At 43.2% G+C, this 25,204-nt stretch overlaps 1 protein-coding gene across 8 annotated transcripts in view; it reads left to right on the top strand.

The window, feature by feature from the left end:
• SEC16A (SEC16 homolog A, endoplasmic reticulum export factor) overlaps nucleotides 1–24,608 on the top strand; it is a 34,372-nt gene extending 9,764 nt beyond the window's left edge. For 2 of the 8 annotated variants that reach the window (XM_075578893.1, XM_075578894.1), the window contains exons 3-32: nucleotides 457–593; nucleotides 2,345–2,424; nucleotides 2,988–3,123; nucleotides 3,561–3,759; nucleotides 4,287–4,470; nucleotides 5,026–5,168; nucleotides 6,020–6,081; nucleotides 6,262–6,400; nucleotides 6,623–6,862; nucleotides 7,803–7,900; nucleotides 8,482–8,563; nucleotides 8,973–9,090; nucleotides 9,423–9,534; nucleotides 10,119–10,224; nucleotides 10,311–10,451; nucleotides 11,394–11,507; nucleotides 12,279–12,480; nucleotides 13,081–13,311; nucleotides 13,525–13,610; nucleotides 14,033–14,080; nucleotides 15,007–15,165; nucleotides 16,125–16,214; nucleotides 16,602–16,661; nucleotides 17,470–17,584; nucleotides 18,569–18,706; nucleotides 18,979–19,070; nucleotides 19,418–19,492; nucleotides 20,063–20,122; nucleotides 22,147–22,224; nucleotides 23,779–24,608. In XM_075578893.1, the coding sequence (XP_075435008.1) occupies nucleotides 457–593; nucleotides 2,345–2,424; nucleotides 2,988–3,123; nucleotides 3,561–3,759; nucleotides 4,287–4,470; nucleotides 5,026–5,168; nucleotides 6,020–6,081; nucleotides 6,262–6,400; nucleotides 6,623–6,862; nucleotides 7,803–7,900; nucleotides 8,482–8,563; nucleotides 8,973–9,090; nucleotides 9,423–9,534; nucleotides 10,119–10,224; nucleotides 10,311–10,451; nucleotides 11,394–11,507; nucleotides 12,279–12,480; nucleotides 13,081–13,311; nucleotides 13,525–13,610; nucleotides 14,033–14,080; nucleotides 15,007–15,165; nucleotides 16,125–16,214; nucleotides 16,602–16,661; nucleotides 17,470–17,584; nucleotides 18,569–18,706; nucleotides 18,979–19,070; nucleotides 19,418–19,492; nucleotides 20,063–20,122; nucleotides 22,147–22,224; nucleotides 23,779–23,841 (3,588 nt within the window). In that variant the 3' untranslated portion in view covers nucleotides 23,842–24,608. The remainder of the gene's footprint in view (nucleotides 1–456; nucleotides 594–2,344; nucleotides 2,425–2,987; nucleotides 3,124–3,560; nucleotides 3,760–4,286; nucleotides 4,471–5,025; nucleotides 5,169–6,019; nucleotides 6,082–6,261; nucleotides 6,401–6,622; nucleotides 6,863–7,802; nucleotides 7,901–8,481; nucleotides 8,564–8,972; nucleotides 9,091–9,422; nucleotides 9,535–10,118; nucleotides 10,225–10,310; nucleotides 10,452–11,393; nucleotides 11,508–12,278; nucleotides 12,481–13,080; nucleotides 13,312–13,524; nucleotides 13,611–14,032; nucleotides 14,081–15,006; nucleotides 15,166–16,124; nucleotides 16,215–16,601; nucleotides 16,662–17,469; nucleotides 17,585–18,568; nucleotides 18,707–18,978; nucleotides 19,071–19,417; nucleotides 19,493–20,062; nucleotides 20,123–22,146; nucleotides 22,225–23,778) is intronic. The other 6 variants (XM_075578895.1, XM_075578898.1, XM_075578897.1 and 3 more) reach the window with 6 other exon arrangements.
• Nucleotides 24,609–25,204: the final 596 nt, after the last annotated feature.

The raw sequence follows: 25,204 nt of genomic DNA, 5'->3' as shown, positions 1-25,204 counted from the left end.
CCAGGTCGCCGAAAGTTAAATTATAACTTTCGCGGGTGGCGACTGGTGACGTCACCCGTCGCCGTCACGCACACTGTAAGTGCGGCCTAAGGCAGGTTTGCAGGCCTGTCTGAGACGTGAATGGGTTCACAAGTGATATTTGTATCTGCTTGTTACAGCTGAAATGTATTAGTCTGACCCTCCCACCCTGCATTGATCAAAGGAGATCTTTTGATGCACTGTAACTTTGTATTTCACTTATTCTTGATGACCATAAAACATTTACATTCAGACTTCTGTCACTATCAACTGAGGATGTTCCCAGGATTTGTATGATGTGACTAGTATTGTAAGATTGTTTTTTAAAAATGCAAACTCTATTAACTTTATAGAACCTAATTTTATTTGCGCATATTTGTATCCGATTGATACGGTAATGTAGCTTTGTTACAAAAGAATAAACGCCTCTCTCTTTAGGATCCCTATGCAGCATATTACCCCACTTCCGGAAACTATGGCAACGCTGCGTTTGTGGACTCAGGAAAGTATCGATACCCAGAGCCAGAACGACCAAGCTCAAGATCTAGCCACTGCTCAGATAGACCACCCTCACGGTAGGTTATACAGAGACGAGAGCGGCAGCGTTTCGTGTGTTTCAACAGAGATTCTTAGGAGAGGGAAACATTAAACTGGAACCTGTTTCTTATGGCACTGCGATATCCGATATCTAAGTACTTGTCTAAATTGCCTCGCTTATACATGTCGTCACCAGGAAATCTAGATAATTGTAGTCACCGCTCTTTCCCCTTATTCCCTATGAAGGGTAGTGTTACAATATGGGATCACAAAAGGTCAATCTTTTATTTCGGAGGCTAGTAGGAAAACGCAATACTTAACCGCTCACTCCTTCTTTCTCATACAGGGTAATGTTAACATAGTTTTAGGTCCTAAGCACCCCCTGTTTTCGTTTCTGTTATTACTGAAACAAATGCACATAGATCCAATCTTTATGCAGTTTCATGGTTTTATGAACTTACTGAGCTATCTATCGTAGCCACTAATGTTTGTAGTGGTTACTGCTAAAACTCTAATGCATTGCCCTTATCCTCTCCCATTTGGATTATTGTAACATACTACTAACAGGCCTCACAACTCTCCTTTGCAATCTATCCAAAACTCTGCTGCTAAAATAACTTTCTCCCAAAACGGTCTCTGGTCATCTCCTCCTTTAAAACCTTCTCCTGGCTTCCTATTAAAGTTTCGGATCACCCTCAAAGTTCTCCTTATCTTCAAGGTTCTCCACTCATCTGCTCCTCCGTACATATCGACTTTCATATCTAATTATGCCCCTGCTTGTCTCCTGTGCTTTGCTCTTAACTGTCTCCTTTCTAGAACCTTTCATCTCTCTCCAACCTTTTCCCTCACTGCCCCTTACCTGTTGAACTCGCTCACACTCTGTATACGACAAGCACCTTCTCTCCCCACCTTTGAGTCAGACCTTAAAACTCACCTCTTAAATGAAAGCATTTCAATAGCGTAGACTCGCAGGCTAGTGTCCCACACCCACAGTCGCTCCTACCAACCATTGTAGCCAAGCACTGCCATCTACTGCACTTATTCCCTCACCTGCTGTCTCTGTATATCTCACAACATACAGTACCACTTGGATTGTTAGCTCTCCGGGTAAGGGATTTCCTTTCCAATTGTCTGACTTTTTGTTGCATTTACTCTATTATAATTTCCTGTACTGTATTGTCTCTTTTGTAAAGCGCTGGGTACACTGGGCGCTATATAAATAAAGATATACATATATTCAATCATATTGTTTGACAGATCTACAGTAAAACCATGAAACTGTCGTGTACATTTAGTACATTAGAACAGGTGCTCAACTCCAGTTCTCAAGACTCCCCAACAGGTCAGTTTTTCAGGATATCCCTGCACAGGGATATGCAGTCAAATACTAAGCCACCGGTGCTGAAGCAGGGATATCCTGAAAACCTGACCTGTTTGGTAGCCTGGAGAACATGAGTTGAGCACCCCTGCATTAGAACACACAAACATGTTAAGTGCCCATTGTTCCGTGCTGTTTGTATTTTTAGTTTTGTTAACTAACCCAAGCAGTGTTTAAATATTATTTTCCTGGGAAAACAAATCGCATACTTTGGGCATTTTTTTTTTCTTCTAGGCTTTGTTTTTGCAACTTGTTACACCCCTAAAACGTTTTACTTAACTGGCTTTAATTCATCATTTAGCAAAACTTTCCTAAACTTAATTCCCTTCCGCAGATCAAACAGAATTTGGAAGGGGGAGGCTGAAAACCGGTGTTTATAATGTGTTGTTTTGTTTGTTTCTAATGCTTTAGGCAGGGGGAGAGTGCTTCAGGAGACTGGGGCAATCAAAACAATTACAAAGCAGATTACCGAAACCAGTATGATTATGGAGGTAAGATTAGTCATTAACTTTTATTTCCCACACCAGTTCCAGTTGCTAACAGAATTGTATTTCCATGTATTTATTCAGTTTTACATTTGGGAAATTGCTACTTTAATCTTTTAAGCAGCAGAACGTGTGTTGTGGTTTTTGTTTGGGGCGGGGGCCGGAAGCAGGGGAACTCCTGCTCCCCGAGATACATAAGTAGGTGCTGCTTGTATCTCCTCGGGTTTCAATGTGCCGATCACACGGTCCAATAGGAAGCTGCAATGAATTGCGTCACGGCTTCCTGTTGGCCCGCGGGACATTCAAGCCGCCATTTTTATAGCGTCGCCCAGCCGGAGCTGCTACCGGCACCCCCTATCGCAGTAAGTATCTCGGGAAGTAGGGGATACCCGGAGCTGAAATTAACGCGGATGATCCCCGCAATCAACTCTATAACGCACATTTTAATAAGGGGGGGGGGAACTGAAGGCAGGTTTTCTGCTTTAATGGTGTTAATGAGAGCCACGCCTCATTACTATCCTCTGGAGCTTGGAATCACAATAACAATGTCCACACTTCTACTCCTATAGATCCTGCACGCTGGGATCGCTATCCTGGATCTTATGACCCTGGATATAGAGATCCCAGGAGCAACTACTGGAATTACATGTATGGTAACCGTGAAGACGCCTACCAAAGAAAGGACCCGTATACTTACACAAACAGGTCAGCATTTTACACCGTGTGCGCACAGCTTTCGATTTTTAAATGTTGCAATGCCACATTGGCCAAATTGTAACACATTTTGGAGGTAGCACTATATAAAGGGTTAGTTCCAGCAGGTGGAGATAGGAAGCCTAAAACTACCAGGCAGCAGACCTCAACCCCATCATCAGTTTGTAGACGTAGGAGGCGTTCTCTTAGTATTGATGGGTGAGGGTGCCTTCTGGTTGTGCTGAAAGGGAATGGTTTGTATTCTGCTCCCTAGACACCTAGTCGTGGCTGAATATATCCCCGTGCTGCATTTAACCCCCTTTGCTAGATGGGTCAGTAACGCATTGCACGGTAGGCTCTTCCCAGCAGAGAAAGGTTACTCGCCTTTTTGTTTCATCGTGTGTCAATTCAGATCTGCAGTCACATTTTCTTTTACCGGTGTGTGATAGATACAGTGTATATGATGATCCTTGGCAGTACGACCCGCGTTTCGTTAGTGGCTTTGACGATGAGAACGAACCACAAAGAGATCTTGCGAAGGATGATTTTGATAGACGCAGCGTGCACAGTGAGCAGTCAGCCCGCAGTCTGCACAGCTCACAGAGTGTGCACAGCCGCAGAAGCAGCTTCAGCTCGCACTCTCAACACGTGAGTTTCTGGCAAGCCTCTTACTTCCTGCCATTTATTCTGTGACCTCTCTACTCTAGAATTAAGATATAAGTTTTGGATCTTACCGCACTCCGTTTAGATAATTACAGTGAGTGTAGTTTTTCCTCGTTAGGTGCATGCAGTTGGAGAGTGCCCGGGATCCCACTTCTGCCACCTACTTATACTGGAAATCTTGGGTTGCCGCACTATTCTAATACAGTCGTACACAAGACATTTTAACATAATAAACGGTTTATTTGCAGGTTGCAAACGCACAACGTTTCGGGAATCTTACCTTCCTCAGGTGTAATATTTACCTCCACGCTCCTGAGGAAGGAAGATTCCTGAAACGTTGTGCGTTAGCTACCTGCAAATAGTTTAGGATGTTAAAATGTCTTGTGTACGACTTTATTATAATAGTACGGCAACTGAAGAAATCCAGCTTCAAGTACATTAGAATTAAAATATACAGGAGCTTAACACTGACGCCTATAAAATCATTTGAGGACCTGTTTCTCTCTTCACAGAGCCAGATTTATAAAAGCCAGCAGGACCTAACTGCTACTGCGTATGATGCTCAAATGCAGAACCCTTCCCTCCCTAATGACTATTCCTATGGAATCTATCCCAATAATTATGGCAGCCAGCCGGCACTGGACAGTTATCTATATGGATACCAAAACCAAACGGAGTGGCCACATGCAGAGCCAGGTATGTGCATCATTTATTAAGCAGTTTGTGCCTCTGATTTCCTAAAGGTTTGGGGTAGATCTTATAGCTTGTTTTTTGCACTCGCCAATTTTTGTATTTGGCAAGTAATGAGGGGAAATGTTGTCCTTTAAATATTCAGTCAATTAAGTTACCCGGTGGGCAGTTTTTTGTGGGTATTGTTTTGTTTAGAAAGATTTAAGGTTATATTAAACAGATCGGTTCTCTTGCTTTATTTGTTAATTTAAAGAAGACAAGCCCCCTACCAGTTTTCTTTTATACATATACACATACACCCACCCCCCTGGTCCCAAAGATACTTACAGGTGCAGTTACTGTTTTTAAAACACCCTCCAGGGGAAACAAAATGGCCACTAACTTCACCCGTAAGTATCTTTGGAACCGAGGGGTCCCTGTAGCAGTTTATGGAGCGGTTCAGCTGGGTCTTTGCAGCATTAAGTTCTGATCATTTTAAATTGGTGTATATTGCACAATTGATTGTGTATCAATTGATCTTCCCAATTACAAGAGGACTTTTTGTCTCATGTTTGCTTTTAGTTCCCTCAAGGTCACTGACTCCAGAGAAGTTTGCAAGTCCTCATGTCTGTGCCAGATTTGGTCCCGGCGGGCATCTAATTAAAGTTCTCCCTAACCTACCTTCAGATGGACAGCCGACTTTAGTGGAGATCCACACCATGGAGGTAACATCCCTTTGAGCTTATTAAAAAGGAGCAATCTAAGCGTATTTTATTTAATTTTTTAGTACAGGTTTGAAGCAGGGGTCTCTGGATCTGAACCTCGTTAATTTCAGCTCTAGGGACCCCCTGCTTTTTGAGTGCCAAAGGGGGGTGCCTGCTTCCTGTTGGTCAGCAGGGCCCGCGACCTTTGTAAAGCGGCCATACAGTGAACCCTGGAGTGGCTACCTGCACTCCCTACGGAGATAAATACCTCCGGGAGCAGGGGACCCCCGGAGCTGACATTAACAGGGTTTAGCTCCGAAGACCCCCCCAGCTTCAATCCTGTATAAAAAAAAAGATGTTAAAAAGATGTTTTTTTTAAAAAACGGCTTAGATTGCTTCTTTAAATCAAATGATCATCACGGTGCCTATTGCTTCTACGTTATTCATATTAGTTATTGAAACCAGTGGAAAGGGTTAAAACTTTCCCATAACCCAATATAAACATGGTATCAATTATTTATACTTTTTAACTTTTTTTGTTAAAGCCATTTGCATAGAAAACAGCATTTATATTACAGCAGTTATGTGTTTTCAGTTTCACAGTTTAATGGTATTTATTTTGGGGAGGACCAAGACACTGCTTAACGAGATGGGGGCAGTGATATCCTGGAAACGTGCCCTGTTGGGTAGTTCTTGAGGACTGGAGTTGGCCACCTGTGGCCTAGGTATAGAGTTATGATGACAATATATGGTTACATGAAATGAACATAGGTTATACATTATATTTACAGACTTTTCATGGACCTCTTGTCTATACTGATTGTGCCTAGTAATTGAAAAAACAGAATTTCATACGGCTCCTTCTTTTGCAGATTATATTGCAAAATACACATGAGCAAGAGCAGATGAGGGCTTTCCCTGGACCCCTGGTGAAGTATGTTTTACTCCATTGCTTCAGTCTTAAATGAAACACCATGCCATTCTAAAACAAAGTAACGGCGAGTGTTTTTATGGGAGAAACACTTAACTAAATAATTTAAGCATCCGTCCTTCCTACAGAGAGAAGTTAATAGCCGAGATATTATTAGAATAATTTTTTTTTCTCTACTTGCAGGGATGAAACTCACAAGGTTGATGTAATCAATTATGCACAAAACCGAGCCAAAGAGTGTTCACGGGATGAAAGTCTGTTAGACCAAGAATCTGCAAGCCTGCTGTGGGACTTCGTCATGCTCCTGTGCAGGCAAAATGGGGTGAATATTCACTTTTGCCTTATTCCTCACCTTTGGCGTTTTCTGCTTTGACTAACGATTTTTTTGAAGCTAATGTATATTCCTCTTATGTGAAGGGTGTAGTCCTAATTAAATCTCCTGACTGATTTACTAAGCTTCTGTTTGAAACCATGCATTGACATTTTGATGAGTTTAGTTGCTTGAAGGCGTGATTGTTTTTACCTGTTCTGCCTTCTTCCGTAGACCGTTGTGGGGACCGATATTGCTGAGCTCCTCTTGCAAGATCACAAAACGGTGTGGCTTCCCGGGAAGTCTCCAAATGAAGCGAACCTGATAGATTTCAGCAACGAGCCCGTGGGACAAGAAGAGGAGTCTGTTGTTTCTCAGCTCTCTTTTCTCACAGATATGTTACCAAGCACAGGAAACTCTCTGGAGAAAGAGACTGAGCGATTCAGGGAGCTGCTGCTTTTTGGGCGTAAAAAGGTACACGCAGAACTGCAAAGCTTTATTGCCACCCTTTAACGCTCTAGTCCTACTAAACACCATGTTGCATAATGACCAGCTGTAGCATGTGTTCATCTTTTGAGTCCCTTGGTTGTTTTCACTTGCTGGTGTTGAGAATTCACAGCACAGTTCTGCAGTGTACAGTAAGGGAGGAATGGCTGAGTGCGTAAAGGCACTGGCTCTGATAACAATCAGTTTGAAACACGGGTGTCCACTCCTTGTGACCTTGGGCAAGTCACTTTATCTCCCTGTGCCTCAGACACCAAAAACATTGTAAGCTCGTTTGCAGGGCCGCAGAAAATCTCCCTCCCCTCTTCCCGTGTATTATTTCTCTCCTCTCCGTCTCACTCTTACCACCTCATCTCCCCACAAAATACATGCAAAAGTACTAAACCTTCCCCCCCCCCCCAACCGCGCCTCAAATACATACAACAACCCCCCCTGCCAAATAAAAACAAACTTTGCCTACCTTGAGGATGGTCTCTGGCCGGCTCTCCCCCAGCTGCCGGCCTCCCTCACTGGCAAGGTCCCGCGGGTTCAGCTTCCGGCGCGTGCTGACGTCAGAGGCCCAGCGTGGGACAGTGTCAGTGTGGGGGAGGTCCACAGCTGGAAGAGAGCCGGGGCAATGAGAGGACCACCAGGTGTCGTCCCCCCCATCGGCTGCCCTGCTCATCTGGGCAGGGATTGTAAGGAATTTTTATGTGTTGCGTACCGGTCACTATACTGTAATTGTGAAGCGCTTTTGAGTCCCAGAAGAAAAGATCTATATGATAGTTATGTAATTTAGCTTGATTTGTCATTTCAGTGTAGCGATTTTTCATGATTTCAATCCTGTTACAATTACAAATCCCCCAATCTCCGCAAGTTTTGATGGCACAATGTTTATATTCCCAAATTCATCTTGATTCACCTTCCACAGGATGCATTGGAATCTGCCATGAAACACGGGCTGTGGGGACATGCGTTGCTACTCGCCAGCAAAATGGATAGCAGAACGCATGCGCGTGTTATGACCAGGTAATCTATTGTCCCGTAGGGGAAAATCTGCAGCAACATGAATGTGGGAGGAGCCTCTCTTTGCTCCCTCTGTTCGGTAACTGTTCCCAAAATATTTGGAAGTGGTCTGACAGTAACTGCCCCCATTTGTTCAATGTTGCATGACATTGTTTTGAGAGGTCCTTATCCGCTCTCAGGTTGTGTATCAACATTATCTGAACTATGGAATATATTTAAGCTTTCTGGGAAAACTGCTGTAAAACAACTTTATTTTTACGGGCAATATTTTGTGATGTATGCTACAGATCAGTTATAGGGCGTAAGAGGAAAAACGCCACGAGTCTAGTCTCCCCCTGGCAGTTTTAGGGACCCGCTGCACTTTGCACGCCCGTGTGTTGCAAGAGGAAGAAATCTGCAGGTTTTCATTTGCAAACAGAGAACAAGGATCCAGACATGTCCCTGTTTTTATAGTGTTTATTCTATTGTTTTATTATCAATAACCCTTGCATTATAGACCAATGTAGTGAAAAAGATGCTGGAAGCCTGTGTGTTGGGCTCCTTGGTTTTGGCTAAGACTTGTTTTTTTTTTGTTGTTGTTGTAGGTTTGCCAACAGCCTTCCGATTAACGATCCCCTGCAGACAGTTTATCAGCTCATGTCTGGAAGAATGCCAGCCGCGGCCACAGTAAGGTTCAACTGTATTTGATTGAATGGAAATATTTAGGCTGTAGTACAGTTATTTCCTGCACTATTTTCAACATTTACACAGTACGTTCTAAACCACGGATGGCCAACTCCAGACCTCAAGGGCCACCAACAGGTCAGGGATTGGGGATTTCCCTGCTTCAGACCAGGTGGATCAATCAATCCCTGCTTAAGCACAGGTGACTCAATCAGAGGCTCAGTCTTTGACTGAGCCACCTGTGCTGAAGCAGAGATCCTCAATACCTGACCTGTTGGTGGCCCTTGAGGACTGGAGTTGGCCTCTGCTGTTCTAAACTGTTAGCGGCATTGTACTTTCACTTGGTTGCTGACCTGAATTAGTTTTATGTGAGGGGACTTTGCGTCTTAATGATTTTTTATTATTATTGCAGTGCTGTGGAGATGAAAAATGGGGGGACTGGAGACCCCACATTGCTATGGTGCTGTCTAACCTAACCAATAATTTGGATGTACCATCTAGGACGATCACCACTATGGGAGACACACTAGGTAAGTCAGCCTTTTATTTAAGTACCTAGAGAGATTGTTGTTCTGATAAGCATAAGTACCTAAAAATGTATGTGTAAGAATACATAAATCCTTTTCAGTGGCTCGTGTACATTTGTATGGTGCTCATATTGAGTCACATTTCAGTGTGTGACACTGATGCATTTGAGCCCTTTAATGGACACCTTGTTTTGGTTAAAAGGAGGGTTTTAAGGATTTGTAACCTGTAATGAGTGCTGGCAAAGTAGCAGTTCTCCACCGTGTTTATTCTGGAGTAGGTAAAACATCGAAGTTTGCCGCTTCATTGTCCTGAATTGGTTAACTGTCTCTTTCAGCATCCAGAGGCCTCTTAGATGCTGCACACTTCTGCTATTTAATGGCTCAGGTTGGCTTTGGAGTCTACACTAAGAAAACTGCCAAGATAGTCCTGATAGGATCCAACCACACGTAAGTATACAGGGTCGCAGGTTTGGTACAAGTGCAATGTATTTTGCTACAGTTACTGCAAAGTAGTGATGCAAAATGATGGTTTGTGTAGGCCAGACTCCTGTCCTCAAGACCCCCACATGCAGGTCAGTTTTTCAGGATATCCCTGCTTCCGCACAGGTGGCTCAATCAGTCCGTGCTTCAGCACAGGGTCTTCGACTGAGCCACTGATTGAGCCACCTGTGCTGGGATATCCTTAAAACCTGACCTGTGGGGGGGGGGGGGGGAGAGCTTTAGGACTGGAGTTGAGCCCGCCTGATGTAGGCCTCCAATTGAATTAACATGGCACCGAATGTACATTATTTTGGAAACCTTCTCCAATCCAACGATTGATTGGAGCTATATAGTCTCACGTCATCCTTCTCAAAAGCAGCTCTTGGTTAGTAAAGAATTATTCATATATTGTGTGTTCATTATCCTTGAAGTTGGGTTCTTATTCATCCCCCTTTATGAATAGAAGTCATGATCATTTTGATGAAATGGGCCTTTTGCCATAAGTGGCATTATCACAATGTTCTCCTTTTTTCCTTCCCCCCCCTGGTTAGTTTACCATTTGCAAAGTTTGCTTCCAATGAAGCCATCCAGCGAACTGAGGCATACGAATACGCTCAGTCTTTGGGCAGCCGGGCGTTCTCACTTCCCAATATTCAGGTAAAATGTTTATCCTTCGTATTACTTTCAGGGTGGTTGTTTTCGCCACCTGTTTTGCAAGTAACTTTCCTCGCCCTCTCCGGCAGGTTTTCAAGTTCATTTACGCCTGCCGCCTGGCTGAACACGGACTTTCTGCCCAAGCCTTCCATTATTGTGAAGTCATCTCCAGGGCTATTCTGAAGCATCCTTCTTATTACTCTCCAGTGCTCGTCAGCCAGCTGCTCGAGGTGAGCATGTCGACATGACTGCATGATGGGAGAAGCACAGCAGGGCCAGCTATATTCCCTTTCAGCCCATAGCTCAATGGAATAATCATTTTTTTTTTTTTTAAATGAAACCCGTAACCGATCCTTGCTGAGTCTGCCGTTCACTTGGTTGGTGCCTTATTGGCGTGTGAAATGCTCCAATAATTTTGTGCAATGTTTTCCTCTGACATATTGGCCCATATTTACGATGCATTTTTCTGCCACAGGTTGTCTTTCAGCATCAGAACTCGGGAGGTGTTTTATGGCCCAAAATAATTGTTATATGGCGTACAGCTCATAGGGTCCAATGCATACCGTTCATGCCATGAAATGACTGTAGGTAGTCGTAACGTTTAATGGACCAACATTGGCATCCTTCATAGATGCAAATGTATGCTGTGCAAACCTTTTTTTGAAGGCTCAGCAGTCTTTGTCCCGTTGGTCCATTAAAGGTATCATAACCTACAACAGATCCATCTTTCTGAACCCGTACAATAACTACAACTTTGAATTGTATTGTCTATACCGTGGGTGGCCAACTCCAGTCGTCAAGGGCCACCATAAGGACTCGCCCACTGATTGAGCCACCTGTGCTGAAAACCTGACCAGTTGGTGGTCCTTGAGGACTGGAGTTGTCCACCCCTGAACTGGTCTATACAGTTAATGGAGCAGTTTAGCACACTGCACCCATAGTAAAAAGTGAGTACTCCAGCTACTGATTAATTTTTTTTCTTTTCTCCAGATTATTATTATTATTGAGTTATAGGATGACTTAATCCCCAGTTCTGTATCCTTATTACATAGTTACAGCATTGCTTAATACACATCGTCTGTGCAGATGGTAATGGTTTTAAAGAGTTGAATGTGTAAGATTTATGATGCAAGTTCTACATGTGTACTGAGTATATTATTCCCGTCTGATAGGTTTCCTCCCATTTGAGATTCTTTGACCCTCAGTTGAAGGAGAAACCAGAGCAAGAGTTATTCATTGAGCCTCCATGGCTGCTGCATCTTCGACACGTAGATATGCAGATAAAGGTATAGCATTTATTTTGTGGGCGTTTGCTACGCAGTCTGACCCTTTTCCCTGCTGGATCAGTATGCCACGGATTGCATCCCAATGCATGCAGTCCCCTTCCTTACAGAAAGGACTGTCTAATAAAACCGGTCACTGCAACGCTAAACCATTTGTACTTGAATATTTTAGGGGTTGCAAATCTAAATCTTTGTAGTTACATTCTTTTAAAGCTTGGTGTAAATGGGCAGTGCAAATGAACAGAATGTTCTTTAAACACATTTTGTCAACTCTGTGTATTTGAGTTTTGTTACAGTATCAGAAATATAAGGAGGCAAAATGTATAAACCAGTGTTTTGGCCCCTTTCATGTTTACTTCAATTTTTCAGTCCCAGGTTCAAATCTAGCACAGGCAAGAAACCAGAAGTATTGGTTTCCTTTTTTTGCACTCTTCTACAAAGCCATATTATATGACATGTCATTTTCTATCTTAACAGATATTTGATAAAGGATATACAGAGTCTTACACAGAGCAGAGTGAACACACGGCTATTGGATATCTTCTAAAGCTTTAATGCTGTGGTGGCCAACTCCAGTGCTCAAGGTTGGTTTTTAAGGATTTCCCTGCTTCAGCACAGCTGGCTGTCAGTGGCTCAGTCAATGACTGAGCCACCTGTGCTGAAGCAGGGATATCCTTAAAACCTGACCTGTTGGTGGCCCTTTGACAGCTTTAGTTGGCCACCCCTGCTGTAATACTTGGTAAAGGTGCCTAAAACCCTTCCTCCCATTTACAGAAAGGAACTATTGTTTACGACACTGGCAGAAGCACCCCGCAGCAGTACGCCTGCAGCACCCCAAGCTCCGAGCAGGACCATGTCAGCCAATCTGACGGCATAGGAGCTGTTCAAGAGATGGCTTTTGGTAATGAGAATCCGTTACTAGAAAATCTGTTGCCGAGTATGCCATCGGATCAAGGGTTTCAGCTCATGCCCCCAGGTAAGTGATCGTTAATGATACTGTGGGACTGGTGAGCAAATCATACCAGCTCTTGCCACTCAAGACCTAATGATGTTTAGTAAATAGTTTCTTGTGAAAGAGTGGATGGCATTTGTTTGGCGTTGGAAATTGGATGAATATGTTGATATACCATGACAGCAAGTCCAATGATATTGGCAAAAGAATCTAAATGACAAGGAAGCTACAGTACTTTATTCTATATAATAATCCCCATTTTACTTTAATAAGGGTTTTTAGCAAAAACCGGCCAGAACAACGGCTTCAGCGTATATAGAATTTTTCCTCTTTAAGAGGAGCCACACCCAGTAACGGTGATGTTTGCTAGAAGGTATACAAAAAAAGTTTATAAACTGGCTGGATAATTCTTTATTCTATTTCATGTTCTGTTTGCCATACAGTAGATTGTGTTCCCTGACACTGTTAAGCAGAAAACATAGCATCATTTCACTTTCTAAACCTAATCCCTGCACTCTCCTGACCGTGTGCTCTTTAGAAATGCATGCAAGGAAGGAATTGGGGAAACTTGATTCTTTGCTCGTGGGTTTCTTTTTAATAGTAATGATTTGCTTCCCTCTCTAGGTCCTGAAAACCACCAATCTATTGATCACGTGTCTGCCATTGCTGAGCCTTCTTACCCAGCCGCACCTCCATCTCTTGTATCGAAACCTGGATTTTCACCTCCGGTAACGGCCCCAGGTTTTGTACAGTATAGTGGTGCACCTACATACCCAGCACCTGTAGTGGATCCTTTGACCCCACCTCCACAGGCAACGGATTTTGCTCCCCAAGAGCAGTGGAATCAGGATCCAGGTCAGATCTCTTTATTTATTTATTTTTTGAGCATGTTGAATTAAGCTGTCTTGGTATTTTTTGCCTCTGTTTGCGCTCTCTCTATTTCTTTTGCTCTCTCTCTCTCTCTCTCTCTCGCGCACTCTGCCCCTCCCTCTCCCTAACCCATCAGCAGTAAAAGGGTGCCATACATATTTCTTTAAAATACTGAAAATAGTTTTTTTCTTTCTAAAGGAATGCAGAGAATAGCCCAGAATTCACCTCCCAAAACAACTTTCCGGGAACCAGGATTTGATTTCTATGGAGAAATGGCTAAAATGGTAAATATATATATATTTTTCCCCTTCCTTCCAAGCAAATAAAATGTTCTTTTATGTGACTCCTCTCATTGGTGTACAGGCAAAGCCCATTAAGCTATAGAGGCTTTTGCATCTTGTGTTGCTTTATTTATTTAACATGGACAAGTGATCAATAAAGGCATGAGCCTACTTATTTATAACGGTATACCCTATTTAATTGGAACTATGAGATGGTGTATATACAGTCAATTGGTTTATAGCATTGCCTATTACTACAAAGTGCCCCATGTCCTGCTCTGAAATGGCTTTTCAAGCCCCTCTTCAAGGAAGAAACCTAAACCGATCTTCATACAATGCCTGCTTCCCATATAATGGGAATGTGTTTGCATCATGGCACTCTTTTTGGTTGTTTACGTTCACGATTGACCTCTTTGTCCTTGCAGGCCCCTGGGCAGAGGTCCAGGACAGTGTCTCAGTCATCGACACACATGGTAGGTTTTGCGCTGCTAAACTTTCAGCAAATGTGGGCATCGCTCTTTTAGACACATCACACTTGGTATCAGGGCATTTTGCACACACTCCAAAAAGACATTTGGGGCACTTTTTGCAGACTAGATATATATCCGTATGTTTCACAAACACAAGATTTTTTTTTTTTTTTTAATTAATGCAATGGGAAATGACAATATAGCATGTGCGCTAGCTCACCCACCCCATCCCAGCTCACCCATCTCAATTGAGAAAAGCTGCCATACTTTAAAGCTATTTAGTTACACAAGAAAAAAAGTAATGTACTTTTGTGTTTTTGCTTTAATATGAACTATTTGGTCAACTTAAAACGGCTTCTGTATTTCATTTTTGATTTATTTATATAGCGCCAACCCATTTAGGCAGATGCTGATAGATGTTATACAAGACCCAATATATGGAAGAATAATACAAATAGGGACACGTGCATAATACTTAGTGAATACTGGGGTATAGGAGTACCCGCCCTGAAGAGCTTGCAATCTTTTGTCTGAAGTTTGAGAGCAACCTCTCCAGAGAGCCAAGAAGCTCTTAGTACCTTAATACCTTGAGAACCTTAATACCTTGGAGTACCTGCCACAGTTCAGTATATAATTTATTATCTGGATACTTATGATAGAAATTCTATGAGAACACTTTGTACACCTGTGCAAAATGGTTATGATTTATATCTGAGGTTGTTCTTGGTTTTATTTTGCTCACATTTAACGTAAAAGGTTGAACTGGGTCGGAATCAACTTTTTTTTTTAAATTGTATTTTTTAGTCTCTCCCACTCTGTAATTGTAGATTCATTGCGGTTACGGTTTTGCTTGAATGGTAAAGTATCGCAGTCATGGTGCAATGATTTTGTTAGTCATGTAAACATAACCTCTTTCCAAATCTACGTAGAGAAGAACTCGGACAACCTCCGAGTCATCCAGCCACTCTATAGGATCGGGAAGGAGAAACTCTGCCATAACGCAACCATCTCCCCCTCCTCCTGCCATCCCAGAGCAAGACAGACAAGAGGCCAGAAAAGAGCCCAAGACACAGTCTTCATCTCAAGGGGTGAGCACCTAGACTTCTTTACCTACCACTGTACGTACGCGTGACCCCCTTTTTATAGGCTGTTGCATTGTTCTGTTAGGCAGAACAATGAGTTGAGCTGGGTATTTTCCACTAACCATGAAGAAATGTAGCCGTGTAGATACGTTCAGTGGGTTCAGGTGCTGGGTGCTCAGCCATTGTTCCCACTGACAAACGCCCACATTGACTGTCAAAGTTCGAAAAAGGCCATCAATATATTTTCCTATGAATCTTCTTCCCTGTGAGTGAATGAAGACCTGATTTCGGATTACACATCTTAGCATTGGCAAATGACACAAGGAATCCACAGCTAGTGGTCGCGCTATATAACGTGCGAGCACTAAGGCTGAGCCCCCGGTGGTGATGGTGACGCACGCGACACACACCACAGCCCAGCCCTCTGTGGGGCAGGCCCAAGTGGCTGTGTGTGCGCGTGCAAAGCACTGTGACGCGTACGCTAGCAGGGAAGACAATAATTTTGTCTGCCCGTGCCGCAATGCGTTCACACGTGGTGGTGCGCAGTCAAAGACTGGGCAGATATGTTCCGTCATGGCCGTGCCCCCTCAACCCCTCCCAAACCCCCCGCCCCCTCCCCCGGTCATGGCCCCGCTCCCCTACAGACAGCCGATCGCGGCTGTAGTCTCTGCACGCACCGCCATGTTGCCAGGTGCAAGTGCAGCAGGGAGGACTGGGGCCGTAACCTAAACCTTAATCCTTTTACAGTAATGGGTTATTGTATGGCTACTTCTGTCCCTAGTTGGATGAATGGGCGACTCCATAAAAAGCTGTTTAAATTATTAAACTTGTAGATGCATACTTTATTTTTGTATTTTTGTATTTTTTTTGTTTTCCAACATGAAGTAGATTTTTCACTGTAGCTTGGATTTCGGGTGATGTGCTCCCCCTAATTGTGCATGGTTTTTCTTCTAACAATTTTGTAGAGTGGCAAAAGTTGGTTTCCACTGAAAATTAGCTGGCTGCTGAGAAAGGGGAAGAACGAAGCGCACTTACCGGACGACCGAAACAAATCTGTAAGGATCTCGTCAATGAGCAGCTTCTGGTCAACTACCATCTGTTTTATATGAACCCACATTTATCATACCTGATACCCCATAAAAACCATAACACTTGGTAGCTTTGAATACAATTCACAGCCAGTTCTCGTTGTCTTTGAAGCTGTCCCTTCCTCATACCCACATGGCAGAGCTGACTGTGCCATTCCCAAGCTGTACAATAGCAGTTGCTGGTTTAAAGGAGCATATGCTTTCCCCCCCCCCCCCCCCTGTTACCCCCCTTCTGAAGACTGACTGCTTCAATCCTGTAATAAAAGTATATAAAAGCAGTGCTGCTTTAAATGGTGAACACTTGATGGCGTTCACGATTTGATGGTACTGTATTCCCATTCCTTGTTGTTGCAGATTGTATGGGATGGAAAGAAGCAACGTTGGGTTAACCTGGATGAGCCAGAGGGAGAAGAGGTGAGCCAGGGGTTCTTTTCAGTTGACTGTTCAGCTCCTCTACACACAAGATGCAGCAAGAGATAAACCTCACTTAAAGCATATATATTTGTTTTATAGCCCGTACAATACTATAGGAGTTCAGGGTAACTCACATTTTTGTTCTTGATTTTGAATGAGTGATTTAGCTTCTTGTTTGAATATTAAAGGGATGTAGTTTAGAAACATTGTTGCTGATACACACTCCTGTAGCTGGTAATAATCGTACTAAACGTTGTGTGTAGCACTGTCTTGTATTAATTGAAGAGTCCAGAGGTTCCCAACTGCCGTCCTCAACGACGACGAAGTGCCTGTTTTAAGGATACCCCTGCTTGAACACAGGTGGTTCAATGAAAATGATTGGGCCAGCTGTGCTAATGAGGATAGCCATAACATGCACTGTTGGTGTTCCTTGAGGACTGGAGTTGGAAACCTCTGGAGTAGACTATAAAACATTAGTACACGAATAGCCCTTTTTTACTTACATTTGGGGACTACTTTATTTAATGTGCATCACTGTAGAATCCTTAACCTTTTATCTAGAAGTCTTGTTTAGCGTTAGTCTCTTCATTACCATCAAATTATACCAGCAATGGAAAATGAAATACAACTGGTATAGCAGAGCACGGATTTGACTAATCATAGACACCCATGGCCAGGCAAGTGCTTAAAAGTCTTACAAATGCAGTGTGTAAATACCTCTATAATTTGGTTCTTGGGGGGGGAGTGTGGCTGTTTATATTCTGTAATGTCTCCTGTTATTAAAATTGAAACTTTTTCTTTCTTACAGATCAAGCCCCCTCCCCCACCTCCTCCACACGGTATCCCTAAAGGATCTCAGAGCGCTGCCTTCGGTCCAGGAGGGCCACCTAACTCCTCTATCAACAAGTTTTCCATCAGAGCAGGTATCAAGTCAGAGGGGAGGGATACAGAAATATATTATACTTTGTCATAGAAACCCTGCAGATTGTTGACAAAACAGCAAGAAAAGCAGTAACCCTTCTGTATGCAGAGACCTGCATTATGCCTTTTTTGTTTTTGAAGGTTGGTTAATTGCATAATGAGCTGTGGATAGAACATGGTGAATACATACGCACAGTGGGCTCTACAGCAGTCTCCTTTATATATTAACCTTCCCGACCCTCGCCCCTTCCTAAAGTCTCCCCAAAACCCTCCAAAGTCCTCCACCTCACCGATCCAATCACCTCCACTGTGCCCACTGTCAGACACATCACCATGCCACCAACAAGACTAAGTCCAGACACCTGAGCCTACCCCTTTCCACTAACAAAGCAAGCTCTCAATGCACCTAACCCATTGACCATAATGTTCCCACCACTGCCCATCAACCAAGCAAGATCTCAATGCACCTAACCCATTGACCATAATGTTCCCACCACTGCCCATCAACCAAGCAAGATCTCAATGCACCTAACCCCATTGCATGACCATAATGTTCCCACCCCTGCCCACCACAGCCACCGTAACAATTACAATGTCCATCACATGAAATGCTCCATATGTAACCGCCACAATTTATTTTTACTAACTCGTGTACAGCGCCCTGGATAAGGGCGCTATATAAATGTTATAAATAAATTAACTTTTTCCCAGGATATAGAGGTCTATTTTTACAGCCCCCTGGTGTTTGAATGCACGGTTGGGTGTCTTCCAGTGCCGGAGGGTGCCTTATAGCGACGATGGCTTACTAAATATGACCCATAGTGCCATATAGGCTCCTCTGTATTCACACAAACTCCATATACTATAGACTTCATTGGGGACAGTGTCAATGTTGAATATCTGTCTTTAAAACAGATTTGTGTCTCGTTTGAGGGAAGGATCGTTCAATGCTTCACCGGTTCAAAATGTCTCCCCTTCTTTTTCAGCAGGAACAAGAGGCCGTTACGTCGATGTCTTAAACCCTAGTGGTAGCAGACCTACCAACTCCGTTCTACCACCAGCAGATCTGTTTGCACCCTTGGCCCCAATGGCTATCCCAACAAATCTTTTTGTTCCTAATGCAGGTATGAAATCAGTATTGCACCATGAGGCAGGGACCTTTCATGTCTTTGTATGTATGCTGTGGCGCTGTGCCAATTACATTCTCCGCATTTTATTTTTAATATTAGACCTCTCAAAGGCACGGAGATGGTGATTTTTGCGCATCTCCCTTTCTCTATATTAGGGGTAATTCAACGTCTCTGCCTCACTCAGCCCAAGATGTCTGGGATTTCCAAAGCCGCTCAAGTCTGACTAACCGATCTGGTTTCCGTCTTTTTTTTTTTTTATTTGACAGTTTCAGAAGAGCAGCAGCCAGCGGAAGCAAGTGGACCAGAGATGGTGCCAGCTTCAGATCAGGCCCACTATGATAACCCTTCACACACACAGGTTGGTTTCAGAAGCAATGGTAATGCTTCTCATGTGATGGCAACCAAGTCAGAGAGAATTATACAATAGGGGGTATTTGTATACTGAAGTCTTTCATATGTTGGCTTAGCACAGGGGTCTCCAAACTCAGTCCTCATGAGCCGCCAACAGACCGGCTTTTATGGATATCCCGGTTTCAGCACAGGTGTCTCAATCAGTGGCTCAGTCCTTGAAACAGGGATATCCATAAAAGCCGGCCTGTTGGCGTCTCTTGAGGACTGAGTTTGGAGGCCCCTGGCTTATCAAGTTGTATCCTGAAAATGCTTGATTCAAAATGTCGTCATCTAATGAATATATTTATTTTGTAGTTTTTAAATTCCGCTCCTCTTCCCCCTGGCTCCGATTATCCGGCCTCAAATCAGGATGAACCTCAATCAGGAGAGGTAAAAACCAGAATAATAAGTCCCCTTGCCGCTCGTGTTTGTGTGCGATGTTTCAACCCATCATGACTAGTTCCTCCTAACCAGCATCGTGTAACATAGCAAGTGGTTTAACTCTGACACAACAACAACCATTTTGTATTGGCGTGTTACCTGTGGGCACGTCTATAAAGGAAGGGTAAACTTTGCAAGAGAAGGATAAAAACTGTGAAGCAATTATTGCACCTTTTCTTTTAAATAATAGGGGTGGGGGTAGAATGGGGCAACATGAACACTCGGTTCATCACTGATTTTGGTATCGTGAAGGGGCCGATGTCTTTCGTGTTTATACAGAAAGCATAAAAAAAACAACTGACCTTTTTTTGTTCTGCATAGTGCGCGGTAACTCACGGCCAATTAGAACAAGATGTAAATATCGGCTTTTTACATTCTTTTGCCATCTCAAATTTATTTTGAGTGTCTGGAAATGTGAAGCACGAGGCCGTGACCTGCATGACCAATCCTTTTTTTTGTTTTTTTTGTGTGCTTATTTTTTTGTTTTTTGTGTGCTTATTTTTTTGTTTTTGTGTAAAGCTTTCTCGTTCTAGTTCTCAGAGTTCCTTATCTCGGGAAGTAAGCCAGCATTTTGACCAGGTACATGCAGCTGGCGGTCATTTTAAGTACATAAAGCTACAGTTTTGCACCCTTTTTTTTTTTTAAACTAATAGTGCTTGCATTATTTGTGCCAAACCTTCCTAACCCTATGAAGATGTAAGGAAACACTCTCTAGCAGTGGTGCGCAACCCATGGGGTCGCGAGACCCTTGGGGGTTGTTGGCAAATATCTAGGGGTCGCCGAAACATTCGAGTATTAACTCTGCGTTGGTCCCTGCTTCTGAATGGCACCCATGCAGCATTCATCCTTTCATTGAAACGACAGAAACTAACTTGCACTGCAGCAGCTGCCAGTCTCTCTCCGTGTCTCACCAGCAGAAGCAGTCGTGCATATCCATATTTTGGGTGTCTGACATCATCCACTCTGACCGGAGCCGGAGAGAGTGCTTCTGCTGGGGAGACACGGAGAGAGACACGGAGAGAGACACGGAGAGAGACACGGAGAGAGACACGGAGAGAGTGCTTCTGCTGGGGAGACACGGAGAGAGACACCTGCTGGTGCTACTAGAGCGTGAGATCTACCTGGATATCTGTGGTCTACCAAACTGGGTGGGGTCTACATTAGATGGCGCTCTGCTTCAGCTGGGGTGATCTAAAGACCCCCTTCTTGCCAGTAATTTTGTTTTAGTATTGCCGTTTCCTGGTAGACGTGACGCTATAGTAGTACCCGCCTGCTGCTGCACTGCAAGGTAGTTTCAGTGAGAAGATTAAAGCTACAGGGTCCCATTCAGAAGCACGGACCCCCCGCAGAGTTGAGCCTTACTGTTTTCGGGGGCCGCGTAGTGAACATTTAAATGTATGGGTTGCCGCTAAAAAAAAAAGTTGCACACCACTGCGATGTAGACCCTTTTATTTTTTTACTTTGCCTAAATATTAGGGAGATTTAGCACTGGTTTAGGGCATCATTTGGCACACTGATCATTCCACATGTAGGTTCTTGTACTGCATTCAATAGTTACTTTGGCTGAAAACTATTGTATTAATCTAAATGGGTAATATGAATAATGTGAATTGTTTTTAACCTAGAACTGTTCCCATTGGGATCTGAAACCTCAACTACGTTAAATCAGCAGTCCATCCACCTGAATGGTCATTTAATTGCATTATAATTTTATACGTCAATAGATCTCCCGTTGCCGTTTCCAATGCCTTTTTCTGTTTTTAAATCTGACACTTTGTTCAGGAGATAAAAGCGTTTGAAATGATATATTTTTTTATTAGGTTAAAATTGAGCTCTCCCCATTGTCCAGTGTATTAATCTGGTGGAGACTGCTACTTTTTAAAGGGAATAACCTTTATACTGTATGTGGAAGAATGAGACGGGGCGCAGAGTCGTGTTTCTGGATCTATCTTCAACCCCTCTCCCAAGAGTCTTCACTAATCCATTAACCCCGCACTTTTTTTATTGGCTTCTTTTTTTGCATGCTTCGTGTTCTGTGCATATATTATCTCGCCGTGCATGAGGTTTCCGGAGCCTGTTACTAAGCAATGTTGAAAGAGGGTTTGTGGGTCTTTTCCCGACCCCGGTGGAGGACCCCCATCACCGAGCCACCCAAGGTTTCCAACCCGCACCGCTGCAGGCAGTGTTTGCATACCAAATTAGTGCTAATTAGGAATGTGGGGATATTTTCAGTTCTGCAGAACGTGTTCATTATTCGGTCATTGTCCCCTTTATTAAAAGTATTCGGCGTTTCCACACACTTCCTTCTTTTCATGGCATAGTGGCTGAATTCTGGCAAAGCACTTCAGATATGTTGATGGGCTCCACTCAACTATTGTTGGTTTATGAGCAACTTCCTCACGGTTTTCTGCTTTTCTGCCCCCACGCAAGATGGGGCGAAAATTTGAAAGGCGTGTAAAAAAAGAAAGGGAGGTTTTTTTTTTTAAGTGAAATTCTGCCAGAATAACAATTCTGTTGGTAGCTGCAACAAAGTTGTTCAGCAGCAGAAGTCTGAATGAGGCATGAGACGGTGATCAAAAAATATGCCTGTGATTTTTTTTAAGGCTTCCAGTAACCTGGCGCCCACCTCGGGACCACCTGCTGGAGCTGTCCCGTTCTACAACCCTTCCCAATTTGCACAGGTAAGTGATAACTGGTGGGATGATACGAACGTTTCCTTAGCGCGTGAGGTCTGCTGTTTGTTTAATGATGTAGTTCGCTCAAACCAGCGCAGTGTCGCATAGTACTGACTCGTGTGCTGGAGTAAACTGCTCTCCATTATTACAGTTGGGTAAAATGGAGTTTAATGCATATGACCGGAAACTCTTCAACTAATTCTCCAAAGGGGCTAGATCAGAAAACATTTAGGAGTGAAGGGCCACAAAGGTTATGATGTCATTCTGCATTTATTAAAGACCTAAAAATGATTATATTTCAACATGTTGCCAGCATGTATGACATGTACCATATATATTTACATTGGCTTACATTACAAGCGACTGTCCGTGGGGGAAAACTGCACTTTGTTGCCTAAGCAACTCACATAAAATTAACAGGAGCAGAGCGTCCAGGGGCCACATCGAGGCACTCAGTGTGCCAGATGTGACCTGCGGGCGGCCAGTTGAAGACCCCTGGCATATGGACTCATTGAGCATATGACTGACAATCGTTGCTATGGTGATAGGTGTGTAATGTTGATTTGTCCGTTTTGAATGTTGCAAAAATAACATCCACCTATAGTAAAAGATCATTATTCGGTGTCCTTTCATTCTGACTCAGATTTTGTGAGCGGCGGCAGCCAAATGTTTTAACCAGTTTAGCGAACCTGTACGAAACGTTCACACACACACTTTTTTTGGTTAGTTGATTTCGAGCTGCTGGAGAATTCTGTTCATCCCTGTCTGTCATCAGTTTGCATTTGTAATGGGAGCAGTCCAGTTTGCCTATGGCTTCTGACCATTCTAGGACCATATAGCACCAAATAGGACTGGGTGAGGGAACCCTGGGACTGTCCCCACCAACTTCCATATCCTGTTGTCTTGTCTCATCATGTATTTTACATTTAAAGGGCTTGTGTGTCCTAGATTGGGACATGCTGAGACTGATATGTGGAGCGTGTTTCCATAACACTATATAGAGCTATTTGCAGGAAAATGGAACTGGGTGAGCCGGTCAGTGCTAAACTGAAGCATAAAAGGATAGGCTATAACAGATCAATACCAATAAATCTGTCTCCAAGCAGAATTGTATGCGCATTGCATTTAGAAAAAACGTAATTGTATTACAGTTTTGAAGCAGGGGCTCTCCGGAGCGGAGCTGGGTTAATTTCAGCTCCGGGGACTCCCTGCTTTCCGAGAGACATACCTCTGCAGCTGTGCCAGTATCCCTGTGCAGTTTAAATGTCCCGGTCACGCTGGCTAAAAGGAAGCCGCAACGGATGACATCACGGTTTCCTATTGGCCCACTGGACTTTTGATTGCCGCCATTATGTTAGGCTAACAAGTTAAATGGCTGCAGATTCTGGCACCGCTACGGAGGCAAATATCTCTGGAAGCATGAAGTCCCTGGATTTGAAATGAACACGGTTCAGCTCAGGAGACCCCTTGCTTCAAAACAGTTCAAAACCCAGAAGTGCCTGCTACTGGCATGGAGGGGTTGTTTATTCCATTTAATAACCATCTTTGTTTCTTTTTAAGCAGCCTTCAGGAGGGGCACGGCCTGGACGCCTTGGGCAGAGGAAGTACCCATCATTGAAGTAAAACCCTCGTCCCTGGGCCGTTTTAAACATTTCAAAACATTCTCTCCATGCGGAGCACGTGAACTGTCCCGTGCGGGAGCCAAGACTGCGTCTTAACACGACACGACAGACTTTGATTCCCGACTGTCATATGATCCCCTGCGGGCGCCTGACCTGTGAAGGCGGAGAGGAGGTGGTTTTGTTTTACCCAGTAGATCATGCTGGCAACAGGATGCAGCCCGACTGCTTCTTTACCTCCTTTACTGCTGGAGAGATCAGAGTTGAGTGTTTGCAGAACTCTCCAGCAGTGAAAAAGTTGCCTTTCCTTCAACTTCTTTTTTTTTTTCCCCCCAGACATTTTCCAAATTTTTGAAGGGTTAGGGAACCTGCTGGTTGTGGCCTTAACACCTTCACTGCTAGAAAGCCTGCATTGCTCTGCAATATTGTTACAGGATTCTCCGATATTGAAAGATGTGAGCTTCCCTGCTCCACATTTAATCGGCTCCACTCAAGTACACAGTCATTGATTTTTGGACTGGCTGCGTTTGGTAAAAGTAGAATATCACTATTTAAGGCCTTCATCAAGTCTCATTGTACCTGAAAATAAGCCTACCAACCTCCCACAACCTACCCCAACCCCCTCCCCCCAAAGAATATATTAAGTTAAAACTGTGACTAATGAAACATTTAATTTGAATAATTTTATCTTGTAATATGTATGTAGTCTGAGTCTCTGTAAAAGGAAATTGTATAGTCTCACCAAGTCTTTGTATAATAGTTTAAGATTTACTACTATTCTGAGTGATTTATTTTTTAAGTGCAATATGATTCACTGCTTTCTCTTCCACTGTTGGCTAATTATAACGAATACAGACACAGCTGTCAAATTGTTTAACCAAAATCAATTGACTTGTCCATGGCTGGGAAACTTGTTGAAATTGCTGCCATTTCTGACTTCTTTCCAATTGTAACCGTCTTAACAAACTTACTTTCTGGATTGATCCAGACTCCCTTTACAGAAAGAACCCTTTAGCTGAGCAAACTTGAAAAGCATTTGAAATGTATTTGGAAGTGTTTAAATAAAGAGTGCAAGAAAGCTTAGCAGCTTTGAAGAAGTAAAGTTAAAAAAAAAAAATACATATCAATTCAGTAGACCAATTAAGGGGTTTCTAAGAAATGCATGTATTTATACACCTAGAATTTTATTCCCCATTAAAAACTAAAAAGGTAAGCAAAAAAGCGATAATTGAAACAATCCTTCCGCATTTTTTTGGGGAGGGGGAGGGATAAAAGAAAACATGGCAAATTTGCAGCTATATTCCAAGCTGATCTTCATAGAAATTCTTACAAACGATTTATTTTGTCTATTTTGTTTTTTAACATTT

This window comes from Ascaphus truei, chromosome 21 (assembly GCF_040206685.1).
Source record: "Ascaphus truei isolate aAscTru1 chromosome 21, aAscTru1.hap1, whole genome shotgun sequence".
Taxonomy (NCBI): domain Eukaryota; kingdom Metazoa; phylum Chordata; class Amphibia; order Anura; family Ascaphidae; genus Ascaphus; species Ascaphus truei.
This window is presented reverse-complemented; position numbering and strand designations above follow the sequence as displayed.